Raw genomic sequence first — 19,894 nt, 5'->3', positions numbered from 1 at the left:
AAGGTGAAAGAAAACATTTCAAAACGAACAGCGGGGTATTTGCTGTTCCTACTGGTGAATGGTTCCTCGCAAATTGCATCACTGGCTCCTAGAAATAAAAAAATCTATTCATCTCCCATCTGACATCACTTCCTGATGTTCCTGTGGCTCTGTCCTGCTCAGCCCCTCCCAGGTATGCTGACAGAAGGGGAACCTGGACCAGTACAAGGATTATACAGTGAGAAGACTCTCCCCAAAGTCAGACAGAGAGAGATCTGGACACCTCCTCTCAGTCTGGGGGAGGAGCTCTGGCAGGAACGCCCGGAGAAGAAAGGAAGCTCCAGTCCAGCATGTTTCACCACAGGAATGCACTCTGTGCATTTCCGTAGCATTAACTGGGCTGTTCACATGCCTGGCCTTGCCTCGGTAGCCACTCTTCCCAGAGCTGCATTGGAGATACGGAATCCTGAGCAGAAGAGGAGCAGCAGCAGCAGCAGCAGTGGTGGTACTGGACCACCAGCAAATTACTTGGTTGGTCAGCACTGTACTATGAAAAGCAGTTAATAGGCAGCTGATACACTGCTCTGGGCAAACAGTATGGCAAACACTGAGGTAGCGCTGGGAGGTAACATGCAAGGGAGGAGAGGAGGAGGGAGAAAAGTAAAATCAGAATCAATTAGGTTGGAAGAGACCCTTTAGATCAAGTTCAACCATAAACCCAGCACTGCCAAGTCTACCATTAAACCATGTTCCAAAGTGCCACATGTACATGTCTTTCAAATACCTCCAGGGATGGTGACTCAACACTTCCCTGGGCAGCCTGTTCCAGTGCTTGACAACCCTTTCAGTGAAGAAATTTTTCCAAATATCTAATCTAAACCTCCCCTGGTGCAACTTGAGGCTGTTTCCTCTCACCCTATTGCTTGTTTTTTGGGAGAAGAGACTGACCCGCACCTCTGCTCCTTTCAGATATTTGCAGAGAGCAGTGAGGTCCTCCTGGGCCTCCTCTTTTCCAGACTAAACCTTCCCAGTTCCCTCTACCACTCCTCACTGGGCTTGTTCTCAAGACCCTTCACCAGTGGGTTGGTGGAGAGTCCTACAAAAGGGAGACGTACCAGAGCTGCAGCGTGTGCAGGTGCCCCATGTTCTCGCTTTGCCAGCAGCACCAGCTGAAACTGAGTTTGCCCCTGCAGAATATTTTGGGCATTCTGTTGAGAAGCAGCACTATGAAATAATGTTATGGCACTTGTCATCTTTAACATGCCTGCCATGCCTTGGCACCGACTGTTTACAGCAGAGCATCCGGAGGCCAAGCAAAGATTCCCTTTTAAGGCAAAGAGCCACTATGAGAATCCAGAAGAAAAAGTTTCCCTGGCATGTAGGGTACATTCTTCTCTCCTCCTCCTCTTAAATAAACTATTAGTAACTTTTAAAAACAGAACAAAAATGAAGAAGCAGGGCCAGAAATGCTGCCAAAGACATTTTATGCTGCACAGCAACCGAGCCCTGGAACTAACCCCGGGCAGGAGAGGGGAAGAATGAAACTTAAGGTTAGAGGGGGTCTGTCAGAGACGTGGGGTGAGAGATTGGAACGGAGACTGTCTTAAAAACCTTAGTCTCCTTCCCTTCCTCAGGCCCTGGAGAAACAATCTGACCACAGCAATCTGTGAACAATTGCACTGGATGCTGCACTGGAATTTGGGCTGGCTTTGCAATACCTTACACAGCTTGCCTTCCCATGCTAATATTCTTTTCTCCTCTTTCCCTATCCTGAACATACGTACATCCAGGATTTTGTGTTCCAGGTGTGCTGACACATGGCTTTTTCAGCTGAAGACTTATCAGTGATGTGGGTTAAAACAGGGCATGGAACTGCAGAAAAATCTCCACAGAGATACTAATCTTACATGGTTTTAAAGAAAGAGGGAAATACAAATATCGTCTCTTGCTTTTTCTCAAAGGAAGGGTGACTAGTGATGTTCAAATGAAGCTTGTTATTCCCCTTTTCTTGTGTCCTATACAAATAAAGACAGACTTTGAATGACCAAGAAGTGATTTTTAAGCTGCGTAGACCCTCTAAGCTTCCTTGTGCTGACTGAGGAGAAAAGATTATGGGCTGCTGGGGTAGGAAAGAGGACAGCCTCTAAAAGTTTGCCCTTGTCCTGTAAAAATTGAGCATAACCTGCACCTTCATTGATCTTTGTGGGAGTTTGTCACTAGGACTCATAAATGTTAGCTCATAAAACTGTTCCTTCCTGCTCTGTATGGCTTTGGGACTCCTGTACTTATGCAAAACATTTCTAACCAGAAATTAACTGGTAACTTCTTTCCAGTAAAGTGCCACAGAAAAAACAGAAAGGTAACAAAGCGATCTGTAAGCAGCTAACCTGGTTTTCCTTGCCAAGCTATAGCTTTCTGTGGATGGCTGAAATCTTTGGTTTGTCCTCTCTGAAAATTCCCTCTTCTTTTCCACTGACATCCCATTTGACTCCTTACCCAAGGAAGGGAAGAGGAGAGAAGCTAAAACGAAAATACCCAGTATATTAATTTTGAATTCTAAACCCTTTTTCACTGGAAAATATCAAATCATGAAAGTGTTCATAAAGATTGGCCTAAAAGACACTGTAAAAATGTTGGCTTGCTGCCTCTGTAATTCTGTGTTTAAAGATGCTAACCCCCATTCTGAGATTACCAAGAAAGTAGGTTTTGGCAGGAGTGCTTCACTCCATAATACTTCATCAGTGGATGATATTTGAAACCATGGCACTTCAAAAAGAAAGTTAAAAATGACAGGATAAAATCGAAGGCCAAGATAGTTTGGTGTATCCAGTAGTTCTGTGGTGTAGAGGCATACCTGGGCGAGGTGGAACACGGTGTTGCTGTTGGAGACTTAAGTTTTCCACATAAATGTTTCAGTGGGAAACGTACCATTTCAACCCCTAAGTTTTCCAGATTGTGATCTATACGTATTATAAAGCACAAGCGAGGTTACTTGACACTAAGCCCCAAAACCTTGAGTGACTTTTGAAATATGATTTGGTACCATTTCTTTGGGCATCCTATTTTTTGATCTTCCTTAAAACAGATTTTACTTTTTGTGTCACTTTAGCATGCATTGCTATGGCGATTGGGCTTTTACTCACTTCTCACCAGCAGTGACTGAACACATCACAAATGGATAGTCAGCAGTCTAGACCTGCTCTCTTCTAAGTTTGACGGGGATTGCTAGAATTATACCTGTCAACCTTGGGTAAGAACTAGGGTCCATTACTAAAATAAATAAAAGCAAAATAAGCATCTTTGTCCTGTAAGGTTCCTAATCTCTGGTGATTTTCATCCTCACAGACTGAGATGGCTTGTGAGTTCTGAGTTTTGCAAACAGACAGATTTGCCATGTAAGGCCTGTTGGACCTGTTCTGTCAATTTTCAAATGGAAATCAGTGTTTGAGACTTGGCTGGAATCTGAAACTGGTGCATGATCCAGAGGGCACAAAGTGATTGGAGTTTTGCCTGCAGCTCTGCTCCTTGCCACTGTAGGTTTTTTAATAAACTTTGTAACTTTCTAAAGTTACTCATATCTGGTACTAAAACCACTTCAATAAAAGGAAAAAAAAAACAAACCAGGCCCCCCCCCCCCCCCCCCCCCCCCCGAGGGTAGTTAGCTGGGTGTGAAGGGGAGGAGATGGTGATTGGAGCATCCTCAGTTATCCTTGAAGAGTTTTCAGTTTCAGATGCAGTGCAAGAAATTGCACAGCTTGCTGGAGACGGCAAGAAAAATTTCTATAGCTGTGCTGGTTTCCTCTGGAGAAAAGGAATCCTGAATTGGTAGAGATAACCTTAAATTGCATGATCGGTTTAGGGGAGCTTGGCATTTAATAAATCCACTAGTAGTTCTTCTGTGTGATCAACCTTGCAATAAATAGGATCCTTGTGACCAAAGCCATGGATGCCTGGTACAGTTCCAAAGGCATGTGAACTACATCAGGTTAGGAGGCATATCTGCATAGTGGACATTGTGTCTTTGGTATTTCTTCAGCTAATCAGATTGCTTCACATGTGCTTCTTTCCAAACAAACCATATCCATTTAAAGTGAGGCACATCTTTAATATTTGTACTATGAATAAACTTTGAACCTTACACCCAGTTTCTGCTATGAAATGGGGATAATACTTCCCCCAAATGATTTTAAAACTAAATTAATACCTGGATAGTGCTTTGAAGATGCTCCAAAGTGCAGGGTTTTTAAAATCAAGAAACTACTGGGCATCTGATCAAGAAGGAAATGAGAGAGAGATTAGAGGAGGCTCTTTATTAACTGAGATGGGACAAGAAAACAAGCTGGAAAATTGGCAGTTTTACTCAAGAAAGCAGACTAGGGGGGAAAAAGTCATCGTGGCCCAATGGGCCTGTCACTTGGTGGAGTGTCTTATACGTTTCTTTCTCCAATGAAATCCAGGCAAACTTCCAGCTGCTGTGTTTTCTCAGCTGAACACAAGGCTGAGTATGGAAGCCCTGCTAGAAGCATTAATGAATGTACTGTCTTTGGCTGGAACCAGTTTGCTGAACCTTCTAAGAAGGGACCTCTCTTCTGCCATCTCCCATTGCTTTTCCCTCTCTGAACTTACTCATGGGTGTGACTTGGCCTGTGGCATCATGTTCAGATGAGTGTCGAAAACCAGACACACACAGACCATCCTGAGAGTTATCTGACAAATTAGTTTGTGCCCTGCTTTGCCTGTCAATAAGAACTGCTGAGTTCTGTCTCCTGGGGTTCCCTAAAGATGTTTCTTACCTTAGTAGCAGCATTGAGAGGCAGGTTTTGGTCTGACCTCTTGACAGACCTCCATCAGACTGCTGCATAACAGCAGTTCCTCCAGCTGCTTTGGAGATACAGTTGATCCTGACACAAACACGTTAAGACACGTTTACCAGAATTCTCTTATTTTTTTAAGACAGGTAAACACGAATCAGGACTTTGGTTTACTTTAGGGTGCCATATTTTGAAATGTAATACACTTTTTATGGTTTTATATGACATTTAGTTATGTTTTCCAGTAAATAATCATTTGCAGGTGATGGATTTTGGTGTTTCCTGAATAGAACAGTAAACCTCTGCTGTTCTTGTTGCTTCTCTTTTCATTGAAAGCAGGCTGAATGAGCTGTTGCCGAATGTGCTGCTTTATGCTCACTGCTATAGTCTTCACTTTCAAGGGTATTCTGGGACAGCTTGGGAACGGCTACACACAGTTATTCATATCATGTACTTTAAACATGAAATTAATAATCAGGGAAGACATCCTGAATGTTAACAGCTCGCAACAAAGGAAATAATGGATGCTTTGCTTGGCACATTTGGAGTTGGTTCCAGGTAGATGATGTTTTCTTCCAAGTCTTTGAAACAGCAGTGAACTTGGAGGTAGGGGAGAGCGGAAGGAAGGAAGCTAACTCCTACGTTTTATTTGGTAATGCTGGTAATTGTGAACATATGAGTTTTGGTTTATATAGAATATGGAACTATGATTTGTTGATTCTTAATCACATGTAATCAAGTTCCTGAAACTGTTTTTCCTGTACTGCTGTATGCTCCAGCTTTGTAAGTCTGTAAAGAAAATGCTTTAGTATTGGCAGTTTCCAAACTAAACTAGGCTAAACTAAAAGCCTAGACTGAGCATGACTCAGTTAATAGGAGCATGACTCAGTTAATGTGACTTTATAACCTATGTTCTGCCTCACTGAGGGAAGATGTGTGGTGTGGTCTGGTTCATAACCTGATGGTTTTAAGACTGGCTTTTTTTTAGTCTCTACTTACAGCATTTGGACTATGTAGTGCCCCAACTGCACTGCATGCAGGTCATGGAAATCTGCTGGTAGAAAATCTTCATGGGCTTGCTTTAGCTCTCATCAGCTGCAAAAGGTTAAAAAGAAGTGTGTGCTGCACACAGTGATTTGACATTCAGGTTTCAGCGGTGTGAATAAGCCCTCTGATGCAGTTGATTTCTGAGCATTTTGCCTTAACATTGTCTGTCAGAGGCCCAGCAGGTATGAAGGTGCTGTATGGAGTGTGCCAGGCTTGGTTTCAGTAGTGTAGGAGTAACACAGCCTGTGCTGGGAATTAAGCAGATCAGTGGCCTGGAGTATTTTTTACTAGCTCAGGGCCAAGTGCATAGTTTCCACTGGATTTATGCTGTTGATTGTCAGGGTAAGGTAGTTTCAAGTCTTAACGTGGTATCCTTGCAGAAGGAAGAGGTCAAACATGTTGCTTCATTTTCTATAAAGTCAGGTTACAGACTACTGAACAAGGCGGCTGTTTTATGCTATTACTCTTTCATTGAATTTCATCTCAAGTTCTGTGAAAACCTGAAGTCTCAGGCCTGAGAATGTATTAAGTATATCTTTCACAGCTTCTTTAAATACCTTTAAGGCCTGCCTGCAGTTCTTGCTTTCATGGACTTTTCTTTCTTATCTGTAGCTTATTTTTACACGGTGAGAATTAAACAAGATCTAGCAAATGTAAGGATTTGAAGACAAAAATAGTTAGCTGACAACCAGGAGCTGTTGGTCTAACTGAGCAACCCCTCTGTATTAAGAGCCTTGTGCTGAGGAATATCTGACTTTGCATGTCCCGAAACATCCCTTTGTGGAGCATCTGTGAGAATTAGTCCAGGTTACTTCATTAAATCAACGTAAAGGACAAATCTTTCAGGCTTTAAATTGGAATGCGCCGCTGTGGAAAAAAGAGATGTCAAGGAAATGCACAAGAGTAGCTATGTGCCGAATTCACCTTCACATAACACTGGTTTTAGTTTATTCTGGTACTATGTTTGTATTCTTCAAAAAAGATGTTCTATGTCACAGGCACTCTCTCTCTAACCATGAAATCCACCTTTCTCATTAACAAAAGGAAATAAAAACATGGCCATCTTTTCCCTACCAGAGACCTCCTGCAATGGGGGTATATATCATGAGGGCATAAGCATATATCATGCTGCTGTCACTAAGTTTCCTTTGATTTTTCCTTGATGATGGCCTTCCTGAAGTCTTAAAGTCCCGCCAGTCTTAATTGACTGGTTAGAGAGAAATACGGCAAGACAGTGTAAGTGGAAGGCAGTAAACCATGGCCGTGCTGGTAACCGAGTGATGGCATTCCTTTCTTGTGGAAGGCGAATCTTGGTCTTGCCCTACTGCAGTGCTGATGATGGGTCATTCTGAAGATGGGTTTCATAAGCAAATCAGTAAAAAGCATCCATACAGAAATCTGAATAATTGTACTTGCTCTGGGGAAAGCACTGACACTTCAAACACCACTGCACAAAGGTCTGTATCCCAGCCTCACAGCAAATACCAAACCCACATGTATCTCAGACAGGGGCACAGCTGGAAGATTATTTGAAGTGTGTTAAGAGCTAGACATGAGTTCAGTTTCTTTTGGATGGGATCTAAATGAGTTTCAATAGCAAACTCAGTGCAGCCATATGCAAAGGTGGGCTTGTCTTGGTTTTACAGATCCTTAAATCCTCTCTAACCAAGAAAAGCTAAGAAAAAAATCCTGGCATCTCCTCCTTGTATTTATATGATAGTACACAGCAAGTATTGCCTTATGGCGCTTTGTCCCTCGTCATTAAATACCTCTTCTGTCTCTGGTTAGGTGGATTTTTTAACTGTAGAAATGTGGATATACAGCTGTTTGACTACACAACCTAAAAGACCAAAGTGCTGACCCAGTGTCCTGAGCCCCTGGCCCCGGAACATGGGTTGGGTTGAGAGTCTGGCTTAAGGGTGTTAAAAACAGGGTGGGAGGAAAACTAGTGATTACAACAAACACTTCAGAAATAGGAGATGAAAAGTCACAATACGCTATGGAGAGAATGCATTTTATGGAATGTGGTGTGCCTGCTTTTATAAATCCTAATGGAAGTTTATTGCATAATGCATTTGATTTTAGGAGTCGAGAAGGCAGATGGTTTTGTGGTTATCAGTGCTTCTAACTGGAGTTAGAGCTGCTCACTCTCAGGGTTCTGGTGTCTCAGAGAACGCAGGGTGGAGTGGTGAGGAATGCTGTCACTTTGAATGAGCAGTGCTAGCACAGTGTGTGCAAAAAGCGTTTTTCCAGCTGAGAGCTGTCTTCTTGCAGTATTTCATCTGTACTGTCCCTCAAACTCCGGTTTTGCAGGTGGCAGTTAGCTCTGTGATGCAGCAGATTGTTAGTACACTCACATTAGAGTAGCTCCTTCAGACACAGTGCCACTCTGCTGTCACAGCTGTTTGTAGGAGGAAAGAGACTGTCACTCTCCCAGTAGTTGCAGTCTAAACTGGCAAAAGGGCCATGGAAGTGGAGCAGCTCAGTCTCCAGTTTGTTAATGCCACTCAAAACTTCCAGTATCACTAGAAAAAAGTGTCTGAGTTCAAATACACTTTTTAAGAAACTATCTTTTGCTTTAAACAACAATAATAAAGTAGCTAAGGGGAGGGAAGGCAGGAGGAGCAGTGCAAACAAATACAGGAGTTCAAGTGAACCAGTTGCTTTCAGGTTTCTGTAGCTGTCCCATCAACAGTAGACTTAATTTTTCTTCTCTCTTTTTTTTTTTTTTTTTTAAATCTCTTGCAGGAAGTCCAAGGGAAAGCCAAATGGTAAAAAGCCAGCACCAGAAGAGAAGAAACTTTACCTAGAACCAGAATACACAAAATCCAGAATTACTGACTTTGAATTTAAGGAGCTAGTGATGTTACCCCGAGAAATAGACCTCAACGAGTGGCTAGCCAGCAACAGTGAGTATTGTGATCGTACAGCTCTGAGCTTGCTGTACACACCCAAGCAGGCAGTCATTCACTCTGCTCTTTTTTACTGGTTTTGGTGCTTAGAAAACCACTCAATGACTATGCTTACTGCATAATGCCTGTCATTATACCTTGAATAGTAATTAAGCTGTCTTAAGTACAAACCAACTGTGCTCAGCAGCACAGAAGCCCCAATGCATTTCTTCCTTCCAGCTGCCTCACTGTGGCGCTGAAAGCATAGAGGTTTTGATAATTTTTTGAGGACTATAAGATTCCCTTTGATTTTTTGCTAAACTGGCTGGTTCAGCATGTTTCTGACTCAAGCTATTAGTCTTCCAGAAGCACTGTAAAAATGGTAGTTTATTAAGACTTGCATGTAAAGCAAGTTATACCTAAAGCCAGGAGTTTTGAAGTCTTTTGGTTGTATTTCCTTTCTCCACTCCTCCCAAGCCTTGGTGGAATCAGTGTGAATTCAAACTTGTCAAGCCAGAACTCAGACGTGACTGACTACTGTGACTGAATATTGTATTTGTGCATCCCTGTTCTGATCTACAATATTTCCCTGTGCTTCTGCTTCACCTACCAGGCCTAATCTGCAGCTGTGACCCACTCTTGTCTATGTTTTCATCAGTCTGTAGCAGTAGCAAGAAACTACCTTTAACTGCACACTAGGAAACTTTATAGAAACTCATTAAGAAAAAGTGAGGTGTCCCCTGAGGAGTATTAAGATGGTAAATCATCTCAGATTTTTAAACAGTTGAAGTGTACTAGTTTTCATGCTGTTTTTTTAAAAAGTATGTTGTGAGAACTATTAATGCTGTTTTCTAGTCACTGCACGTTTTAAATCTGACTTCAAAAGAATGTAGCCAATGGTTTGCTTTCAGCTTGTAGTAGTGTGCTACTGTAAAGGTGAGGCTGATGACGAAGACACTTTCCAGTCTTGCTGCTTAATGAGTAATAAGAGCCGATGCATCATGGTGCTTTAATCTTAAATCAAAACAAGAGCTTTCTTTCTATGCAGCTTTGTTTTGCAGTTCATCATTAGACTTGTTTAGCCAAATCATGTTTATATTTGTATGCTAGCTCAAGACTCTGAGGTCACTTCACTTTGCTCTATTTGAGTAATTGTCCAGCATTTGAAAGTATTTTGTTTCTGAATTTCTTTCTTTTGTGTTTATTTTTCAGCAACAACTTTCTTTCATCACATCAACTTACAGTATAGTACAATCTCAGAATTCTGTACAGGAGAGTCATGTCAGACCATGGCAGTGTGCAATACGTAAGTCAATACTTAAAATTACAAGGTTTCCATGAAATCTTCAGAGTTGCATGGGGGAGGATGTTGGTACTGGATGGCATTGGGCAAGTGTTCTAGAGCAGATCTCTACTTGGAGAGAACATGGCAGCTGTACATCCTCTTCTCTCCCCTCAGCAGTGAAGGTTAGTGGAAGTCTGTTTCTGTGGAGGACCAGAGGGACGAGAACCTTGGACTGTTCTGAGCTGGTTTTATACGCTCAGATCAGAAAGGGAAATTACCATGTGCTTAGCTTGAGGGGAGAGGACAAGAGCAGGGCAAAACTGTCCTTACTGGTAACAGTGTGGGATTCCATAGAAGGCCAGGGAGGATAAATTGCAAAAACCTCACAGGGTGCTTTTGATAGCTGGAATGCTGACAGAGCACCAGGCTGCTGACAGATAACCTCTAGCCTCATGTGAGCCACTAGCTTTCTGCCTGAGTCCCTGGGCACAGAGGACACAAGTGGCAGCTTTGCAAAGAGTAAGGAAAACATTTTGGTTTGCACTTCCCCCTGTAGGACTTAGTAGACATTTTTTAACATTGACTAACTGTCACTTATGAAAGGAAGCTTTGTAGTTTTAATGTACATGATGAATATAAGAAAAAGCTCCCATAAACCCCTGCTTTTGATTAGCAAAGTCCAACGTGATAGAATATGAGATCCCGTCAAGTATGAATAAGCCTGTGTCGTGTTGGTTTTTTTTTCTCGAGCACATGTGTTGATAGTAGTTTTCTTCCCTCCTCTTGCATTTCCTGGGATTAATTTAGTTGAGATGGATTTTAAAGCAGAAGACTGAGCAGTTAATCTTATAGTACCTCAAACATCCCAGGAAACATATGCAACAGAACCAGAGCTCTATATTGTATCTCTGACAATAATTACATAGTGCTTAGAAAGGAATCCTTGCTTAATGTACTGGGCTATCTAGACACTTGAAATTACTATCAGGGGCTTTCTTTGATAGCACTGAAGAATGAAGAGTGTAAAGAGGATATTTTTGCACGTAAAAGTTGGAAAGATAACTGCCAGTAGAGAATTAAAGACCATCCTTGGGACTTTGAAATCAGGCTGGAACACAAACTAATAAATCTCTGGTGGACCAGATTTTATCGAAAGGAGACAGCATGTCTCTGAATGAGAAATGGTCATCAGTAAGATGAGTATTTTTTTTACTCTTGCTCCCAAGTTTTCTCATGTTTAAATTCCTGATGTAGCACTGGCTGTCCAAAGGACTGAGTTTAACTGTTTATCCACTTGGCTGATGGGAAATAGCAGGTAAAAGGAGGTGGTGGTAGGGAATCTGTGTAAGCGTCCCTCCATTCTGCTCTAGTGAGTCTTGAGGAACTTTGAGTTCTTTGTAAGCAGTTCAGGCTGCACAATAAAGAAAGGAAGTGCCTGTAGGCGGCTCCAGCTGTACTCTGTATTTTTAGTGGTTAAGACTGATAGCAGAGTGTTCCTATTCTTTGTTTTGGAAAACTGAAAAATTGTGCTATTTGGGAATAACAGGAAGCATGTCTAAACTTGGGTGAAGCACTTGAAATGGTTTGTGTTTAGCTAAATCATAACATCTTAAGTATCTTCCTGTACTTAGGGGCAGATGACTGATTGATGTTTGCAAACTGTAGGCTGCATATTTCATTCTATCAAGTGTGTGGGTCTGTGAGAAAACCATGTTGGTGAGATTATCTGGCTACAGCTGCATACCTCAATACAGTTCAGCTTTGAAGGTCCTGTTCATAACTGTGTTCTCCAAATATCTCTAATGACAATTCTGGATAATCCCTATGTTCTGCTTTTCCTAGCTCTTCCCTTTTGGAAGAGATACGTCCAAATGGAGCATGGAGAACTGCCTCAAAGATGCTCATTTGTTCATATCCAATTATGACTATGACAAAGCCGTATGTTGCTTCCCCACCCCCTTCCTTTTTCTTATATTCCTTTCTTTTTTCCTCCACCCTCCCCCCTGCTGTTTTTTTTTTTTTTTAATCTTGCTCTAATGAAGTAAGGACATGGTCATTGTGTTGGAGAAACACCCATTGATACGATTTATTGTGCCCCTGACATGTCTCTAGTATATAATGTGTACCTCCTAAACATTAGAGTCAGTTGCTAATTAACCTGATTGATAGACACTCCAGATTTGACCTGTGGTGGCTGTGATTTGTACAGCATCTACCTACATTAGACTGCCACAGAATTATAGTACATTGGAGTAAGGGTGCAGTTCAGCATTTTTTTCAGTGCTGATTTCTTAGGTAGCTCAGTATGACAGTCTGCATTCTGTTCCTTTTTTATATTATGTTTCCCTGCCCAGTTCTCTTAAGGCATGTTTTGGATCACACCATTCTGGCTGTACCTGAGGAAGGCTTTTTATTGGCTGAGATATTGAAGTGACTATTGAGAACAGGTTACTTGTCAAGTTACTTTGCATTCAAATGCACTGCAAATACTCAATCCTAAGTTTAGAGTATTTGCTGTCAAAATAAATACCAGTTGTAGTTAAATGTTTGAGGTAAGGTTTTAACATCTCAGAGAAGTCCCAGCCAACTGATAAACTGCAGACAGATGCAGCTTTTAGTTCTGTGTCCGATACATGAGATATCACAGCCATCTGCACACAATGAGGAGGAGAATTTCTGCTTAGGTCACTAAGAGACATCTGACCAAAGTCTAGTTCCCTTGTAGAACAGATGGGAGCATTTGCTGGAAAGGTGGGATAATGACAAAAGAAATTCCAGAATGGCCAATTATCTTCAAAGTTTAATGAGGGTAGCATGAATGTAACTTTGGGAATTCCTTAATTTCATTCATTAATATGCTGATGATTCGCTGTAAAACAGGTACTGTGTTTTTAACATAGTATTTACTATTTAGTTTTAGTATGCTTTGTAGTTTATTACTACACAAGCTAACTTTAAAGCACCTTGAGCTGTAAACTAGTTTTCTAGCTCACATCTGGGCAAAACTTCTCAAAGTGTGGAAGCGGTGAGTGGAGTAGCTAAGAGCCTTTATAGTCTTACAGTTTCCTTTCTCATGTCTACATTGCCCTTAGTGTCTGCACATGGGGCATATTTCCTTCTAGAAATCTTAACTCAAACTTGCATGTTTTGTGTTTTCTTCTGTTTAAGTTCCCTGAGCTGTGTGCTTGTCATGGTTGCTTCTTTCTCTCTTCCCTCATCCCCCCCATCTAAATGTTGCTTTGGTCCATCAAACCACCAAAGGTATTCTGAGTTGCTGACAAGCACTGTATTACTGCCCCTGCATTTGGTACAGTTTGCTATCCTGCTTTCTTCATAATACATCTCTTGCTATTTCTAGAAGGCCTGTCTCTTCTTTCTTTCTGCACAGCATCTGCCAGAAGTTTTTCTTACATACTGATGTTTGTTCTGCCCTGGTTTCTATGTCATCAGCACAAACCCAGAGTGTTTTACAGGCAAAGAGATAAAATATGTACATATATTAAGATGCAGTACTGTGACATCCTGTGTGCTATACTTTATTATTTGCATGATAGACTTTTCTCTGCTAAACTCATAGTCCTTTCTCCCTGCGATTTAGAGTGGAGCTGCAAATTCCTCTTGCTCTCTGGCAAAATTTAAATCTGACAGAATTTTACATAGGAAATAACTGAAATCTGCATCACCTGAGCACTTTCTGAAAAGTGCCTTTGTGTCATCTTCTTGTCCTTTCTGCTTCTCATCCATTGCCTAATTCAGGACTCTTAACTGTCACAGTGCCAGTAGTGGAATGCAGTTAGGCTGCTGTGCCCTTTGATGGCCCCAGCCTGCTTCCTGTCTTGTTGAAGGAGATAAGTCCAGCACGGGTGGGAGCTGAGTACCAGGTGCAAGATGTTCATGTCATTTCAGGGGCTCCTCTTCCTCCAGGACCTGTAAAGACTCTGTTCACAGAACTCGAAACATAAGGAAGACACGTGACTAATATACAGGACAATCCTTGCAGTTATCCCCTTAGTTCAAATGATTCTGCTTCTCAATTCCTATTTTGCTTAATTAGCCTAATTTTCAAGGAAAGGCAAAAATGGTATGCAGTGGGATGTTACAGCAGATTTATTCATTTACATTTTCATGTAAGTGAACTTGTACAGTTGCCAAACTGTTTCTTTTAACCAAAATCCACTTATCCAGTTTCATTTTTGTGCCTAAGGGCAACTTTGAACTATGCTTTCTATCTTGCAGTTGAGGATTTCTGCAGCATGAGAAAAGTGCTGAGGTACAGACAGTCCAGTCTGCCTCTGCTCTTGGCAAGAAGCATTGTCTAAGACCAAAATAAGTGTGAGTTGCCTAGAACTGTCTTGCTCCGGCTTACTGCAGGACTAGACAAATGAGGTGGCTTGTGCTAGAGCACTGCATTGTATAATTCCTTATATGTGGATTGTATAAAGGAAGTAAAGAGTGATGAAGAACACAGTCTGCGCCTAAGGGCCCAAATACTAGTTCTAATGCCTGATGTAACTCTACAAAGAGCTTTTAACTTCATTCACTTGCTCACCTTTTTATGCAGTCAAACATGCTCTCTAGTAAACAGCAGAGTGACCAAGCACCATATGCTGAAAATGAGCTGAACGACAAATTCTAAACCTTACACGTCTGCAGAACTAGTTTTCAGTTGCCTTTCCTCTCTTAAAGCTTGAACTACTCTATTTTTGTTTTCCTATGGCTTGGGGCATGAACAGTGTTAGTGTCTTCACCTCACTGCCCTCAGGTCCCTGAAGAACCTTTCAGGGCAGTGAAAACACACTTTAAATCAAAATTTTTCCATCACTATGTAACATTTCTTTTTAGTGGCTTCAGGACTGTTCTGGTGGTCAGTATACCTAAAACTTCACTTTCCAAATGGCATGTGTACATTCATCCAGTTCAATGCAGTCTGGTCCTGTTAGGCACAGAAAAAACATTTAATCTTCAATCTTTTACCTTCCACCCCACCTCGCCCTACCACACCCTCGAAAACCAAAAGTATACAGAGGTGGCTAAATGTTACACTTAAGTCATATTTTGTCTACAGTGAGGCTTGTTCGGTGATTTTGTGAGGAATGTCAGGTAGCAGATTATTAGCTGAAGAGCATCAGAGTTGGAGTTAACAGACAGGCAAAACACGTCTTTATGCGCTCATGTGTTGAGTGAGGTGTATTTCTAGCCAGTTCTGATGCTCAGACCACTTTCAACCTTGCTTCCAAAGGCAGTCAGCAAACCCCACCTATGCTTCATTCTAGGAAGACCAATACAGTGGATCTCTTACCGGTCCCATAATGCTATAGGACTGTGTCTGGAGCTTAGACTGTTTGAATGAAACATTCAGGAACTGGAAGTCAAGATTCACTTGTAATATGACACAGGCCAAAAAAAAATAAAAAATTGCTGAATTCCTTACCTGTAAAACGTTTCTCATTGTGTGCCTAATGCAGTGATGGATAGGTGCTCCTGCTGACAGTTACAGGTGCTTTAATTAACCATGACTTAAAGAAAAAAAAAGGAACAAGCCTTCAGTGCTTATGTAGTCTTCAGATTCTTCATCAGGTGAGGAACGGCCACGGTTAATCAAGATGATTACAGCTGATTGAAGTATGGTTGCTTATGAAGAGCCAGGCAGTATGCTAATGCCTGCTGTTCCTATAGATCCAATAGGATTATTCACCGGTGGCAGAGTCCACAGGTGTTTTGGGGAGTCTTTAATCAGAGGAACAGAGTTCTAAGACATGCTGGTAGGGATATGCAAAGGGTCCTGAAAACCTTCCTCAGATTGGATTTTGGAATGGGATTTGTAGTGCTTAAAAGTGCTGCTAGTACTTCAGAGCACCAGCTTGAAAACGCTGGTGTTTTGGAGCCACCTTCTGTCTGTTTAATAATACTACAAGACCAATTTTGTATCGGTAAGCATCAGAAGATCACTAATTGTGCAATGTTGCTGCCCTTTAAAAATAGTTAAATAATGCTTTATTGTACAGTACTATAAATTGTACGTAAACCCTCAGCCTGTCACTCATAGGGAGTTACCTCTGCCTCAGTAGAGCTCTTCTCCTTGGAGAATGGTCAGCAGGCATTCTGTGCTTAGCACTGCTACCTACACTCTGGACTAAATTAATCAGGAGAAACAAGATTAGGTAACAAAAATTCAAGAGGTTTAATGTGCAAAGATACCCTGAAGTGAATCTCTTTTGTAGAAGTTATGATGCATTTTGGTAATATTGCACTTGTTGTTTTAGATTAGACACTAACCTCTTAAAGGAGTTGAGTTGAGGAGCCAAGGTACAATGTGGTGACACTGTCCATTCTCTCCACAGACAGTACTACTGGTATGATGAGCGGGGAAAGAAGATCAAGTGCACTGCTCCTCAGTATGTCGACTTTGTCATGAGCTCAGTGCAGAAACTAGTGACAGATGAGGATGTCTTTCCAACAAAATATGGTATGTCTGCTTTTGGATAGGTGCTTCCTGTGGCACTTTGCAGATGCCCTGAGTAAGGTGGAAGTTGCATTCAGCATATGTGTTACTACCACACAGCTTTCTCACTTGTTTGTCTGATATTTTGGGGGTGTTTTGGTTATTTTAGAGACTTCATTCTTGCATTAAAAAAGACTTGCACTGCTGGCATCTGAACAGGAACTGAAGTCTCACAAACCTATCCCTTTGGCTTGTATTTCATCATTAAGTACATCTTTTTCCTCAAGGATTTTGGGATCTTCTAGCCTGTATTCAGAAAGGATAAGAATTTTAAAACTATCAGCATGAATGTGTTTAGTACAGCCTGCTGCTAGTAAAATTTAACCTTCTTGTTGATTATTTCCTTTATAGCTCCAATGCATTAAAGGGGAAATTGGACTGCCAGGAATGTGGCTTGTCTTCCTTACCCAGCAGGGCTTGTCTCACAGATTGTTTGCAGGCTCCCTCTCTCCCCTCACTTCCAAAGATTAAATGTGATTTTTTAAGAACTAAAAAGCAATAGGAAAGTAATTTTAACTCTAATTTATATCCTAACAAGATTGCTATGTGAGTGCATTTGGTTAAGGAGAAGAAAATAGAGACCTGAAGTTACTGTAGGTGGGCTTAATCAGGACTAAAAGCAGCACTTCAGTTGGGGAACTAGGATGTTACAATACAGCAAACATTAAGCCTTTGCTTACACACATCTTGATCTGGAGAGAGGCAGTGTCTAGTGAGACAGTGCCTAGGAAGGCAGCTGCAGTTGACTTTTTTCTTTTCAGCATGCTTGTTGAAGGGCAATGAGGGCATGTCATGCAAGTGATTTCTCCGTGTGGCCAAGGTGCACTTCAGACCAGTAACATAATTCGTATTGTGCATCATGCATGGGACCACAGGCGTTGCTTTTGGTTGCCTGAGTTTCACTTTTAGTGTTACCAAAGTAGTTGTCCAATAATTGTCTTTTACTGTGCAGGCACAGGACTGCTCCAGCAGCACAGTGTCAACTGCACCTCATAGAAGGCACCCAGTATTTTCTCCCATTTCTTTTCCCATTTGATAGAATTTCAACAGTGAAATGAGGGAAGTCATTATAGACAGTCAAACTGCTACACACTACCAAGGCCTGTGTACCTTAGCTTCCATTTCAGGATTTGTGTATTGGTCTCCCAAGTATTCTGTGCTTTCAGGGGGAAAATTTACTACTCCTGGACAAACTAGATAAGGACCTAGAAGAATTTCTCATTACTGTTACAGCCAGTAACAAAAGATGCTGGGGTTCTAAAGAATGATTACACTTGCTTCCTGATTTTGAACCCTTAGGGTTTCAAATTTCAAATGAAAATGCTTGAAGAATCTCCTTAGATTCTTCCCCTGAATTCGTGTAAAAAGATGAGGATGATATAGGGTGCACAAGTTGTCTGCTGTATAAGATGGGCTAGTTGCATTTACCCACAGCTCAGCCCAAGCAAATGCTGCTGTGGGTCTGAGGGTGAGCAGCTGGAGCTATCTATCATGGTGTTTCTCTGTCTTCCTTTCAGGCAAGGAATTCCCAAACTCATTTGAGTCCCTAGTGAAGAAGATCTGCAAGTACCTGTTCCACGTGCTGGCCCATATCTACTCCTCACACTTTAAGGAGACTTTGGCACTGGAGCTGCACGGACATTTAAACACACTCTACACACACTTTATCCTATTCATCAGGGAGTTCAACCTCGTGGACCCTAAAGAGACCACCATCATGGATGACCTCACAGAGGTCCTCTGCAGCAGCAGCGGGAGCAGCAGTAATGGGAGCGGCAACGGGAGCAGCAACAGCGCAGGAGCACAGAACCACGTCAAAGAAAGATGAGCCTTCCTCCAGGATCAAAACTAACATTAAAAACAATATTATATATTCTGTGTGTATGTGTATGTATATGTTCAGATATACATACAGACATATACAGCAATGAAAGCTGAAAGAAATTCTGCTGCCGCCACAGGACGTGTAGTCGCATGGGACTGTATGGAGCTTTGGTTTAATGCGCCACCCGGCGAGAAGTTGCACCGATTTTATTTTATTTTATTTTCTGTCCACTCCTCCTTTTATCTGTTCAGATGGATGATGAGTGCTGTTTTTAGAGAAAAGCCAAGCTTGAGTGGGGCCACTCTTGGTTATTTTGGTTGTTGGTTGTTTTGGGTTTTTTTTTTTGTTTGTTTGTTTTGGGGTTTTTTTGGTTGGTTGGTTGTTTTTTTTGTTTTTCTTTCTCTGGTCTTGAGTGCAAGCCCTTTGTCTTTCTAGGATGGTGGTCCTGCCATTTAAAAATATCTATTATATTATAAGAAGTGACTTTTACTTTGAAGTGGCTTAAAATGCAGGTTGGTTTGGATTTTTGGGGGAGGGTAGGGGTGGTTTTTTGGTTTGGTTTTACATAGACTGCCCCTTACCCTTCCAGAAACTCCCCAGTTGAGTACATCTTACCCTTTGTCATCTTGGAATGGGAAGAAACTCCTGGCTTGACCAGAGTAGCAGCTAGGGGGTTGATACATGTTGAAAGTGGGCATGATTCTCCAGTTGTCCCATATACCTGGTCACAACATGTGAACATGCAAGAGGATTCACAAGCCTTTCTGCTTATTGCTCCTACAACATATATACTCTTCTCTCTGCTCCCCTGCCTCCTCTTTTCCCAGGCACACTTCTACAAATAAAAAGAGTTAAGATCACTGGAATCCCAAAAACCATGTGCAAGAGCCACCACCATTTGCTTCCCACTGAACAGAGGCCCGGGGAGGGGGGAGAAAGGTACATGAAGTCAGTCACTGCCTGTGCTAGAAAGATGGCTGTTGGCATAAAATTATATTGTTGGCTTATTTTAGTTCATCTGTTCTATAATAATAAAAACAAATCTATCAACTGCAAGCTTGGTTTTGTGTTTGCAGCGTCAAAAGTCCATGGAATCTACCCATACAGCTTCTCTTTCACCACTGAGCACTGTTGGCTCTGCTGTCAACTAGCTTTATAACTAATAGTTTGTGTTCCACCCTGTGATCCTACATTTTTAGTCAATTTCTTGCTCTTCCTGGTAGTGCTAGGAACCTCCTCCTCAGGTAACTTAAAGATAAGCACTCCAAAGTAAAGTACCATGTGGAAAGGAGCAAGTGTCTTGTTTGTACATCCTTAAATTCTGCAAATGCTCCTGGATATTTTGCAGCGACTAGTGTATTACAGTTCTCTGTGGATACAGTATTGTATCAATATTGTATCAGGACAGTAATATTACTCTCTCCTTCACATCTCCACTTGGGAAGATGCTAAATTTTGTTTGCAGTTGTGCTTCTAGCAAACCTGTGGCAGCCTCTTAGAATTGTCAGTATCCTGAGGTATATACATCATTAATAACTGACCTGGCATGAAGCC

At 41.7% G+C, this 19,894-nt stretch overlaps 1 protein-coding gene across 1 annotated transcript; it reads left to right on the top strand.

Annotated features, from left to right (window-relative positions):
* Positions 1-8,585: 8,585 nt before the first annotated feature.
* Positions 8,586-18,646, top strand: MOB2 (MOB kinase activator 2; the record flags this gene model as incomplete). Its single annotated transcript, XM_010009973.1, has 4 exons — positions 8,586-8,746; positions 9,941-10,034; positions 16,355-16,479; positions 18,033-18,646. Coding segments are annotated over 4 exons (691 nt in total), but the record flags the coding sequence as incomplete, so codon positions are not given.
* Between the last annotated feature and the right edge of the window lie 1,248 nt (positions 18,647-19,894).

Source organism: Nestor notabilis, unplaced genomic scaffold, assembly GCF_000696875.1.
Source record: "Nestor notabilis isolate BGI_N333 unplaced genomic scaffold, ASM69687v1 scaffold18342, whole genome shotgun sequence".
NCBI lineage: Eukaryota > Metazoa > Chordata > Aves > Psittaciformes > Psittacidae > Nestor > Nestor notabilis.
Note: the sequence above shows the minus strand (reverse complement) of the source record. Positions and strands in the feature narration are given on the sequence as shown.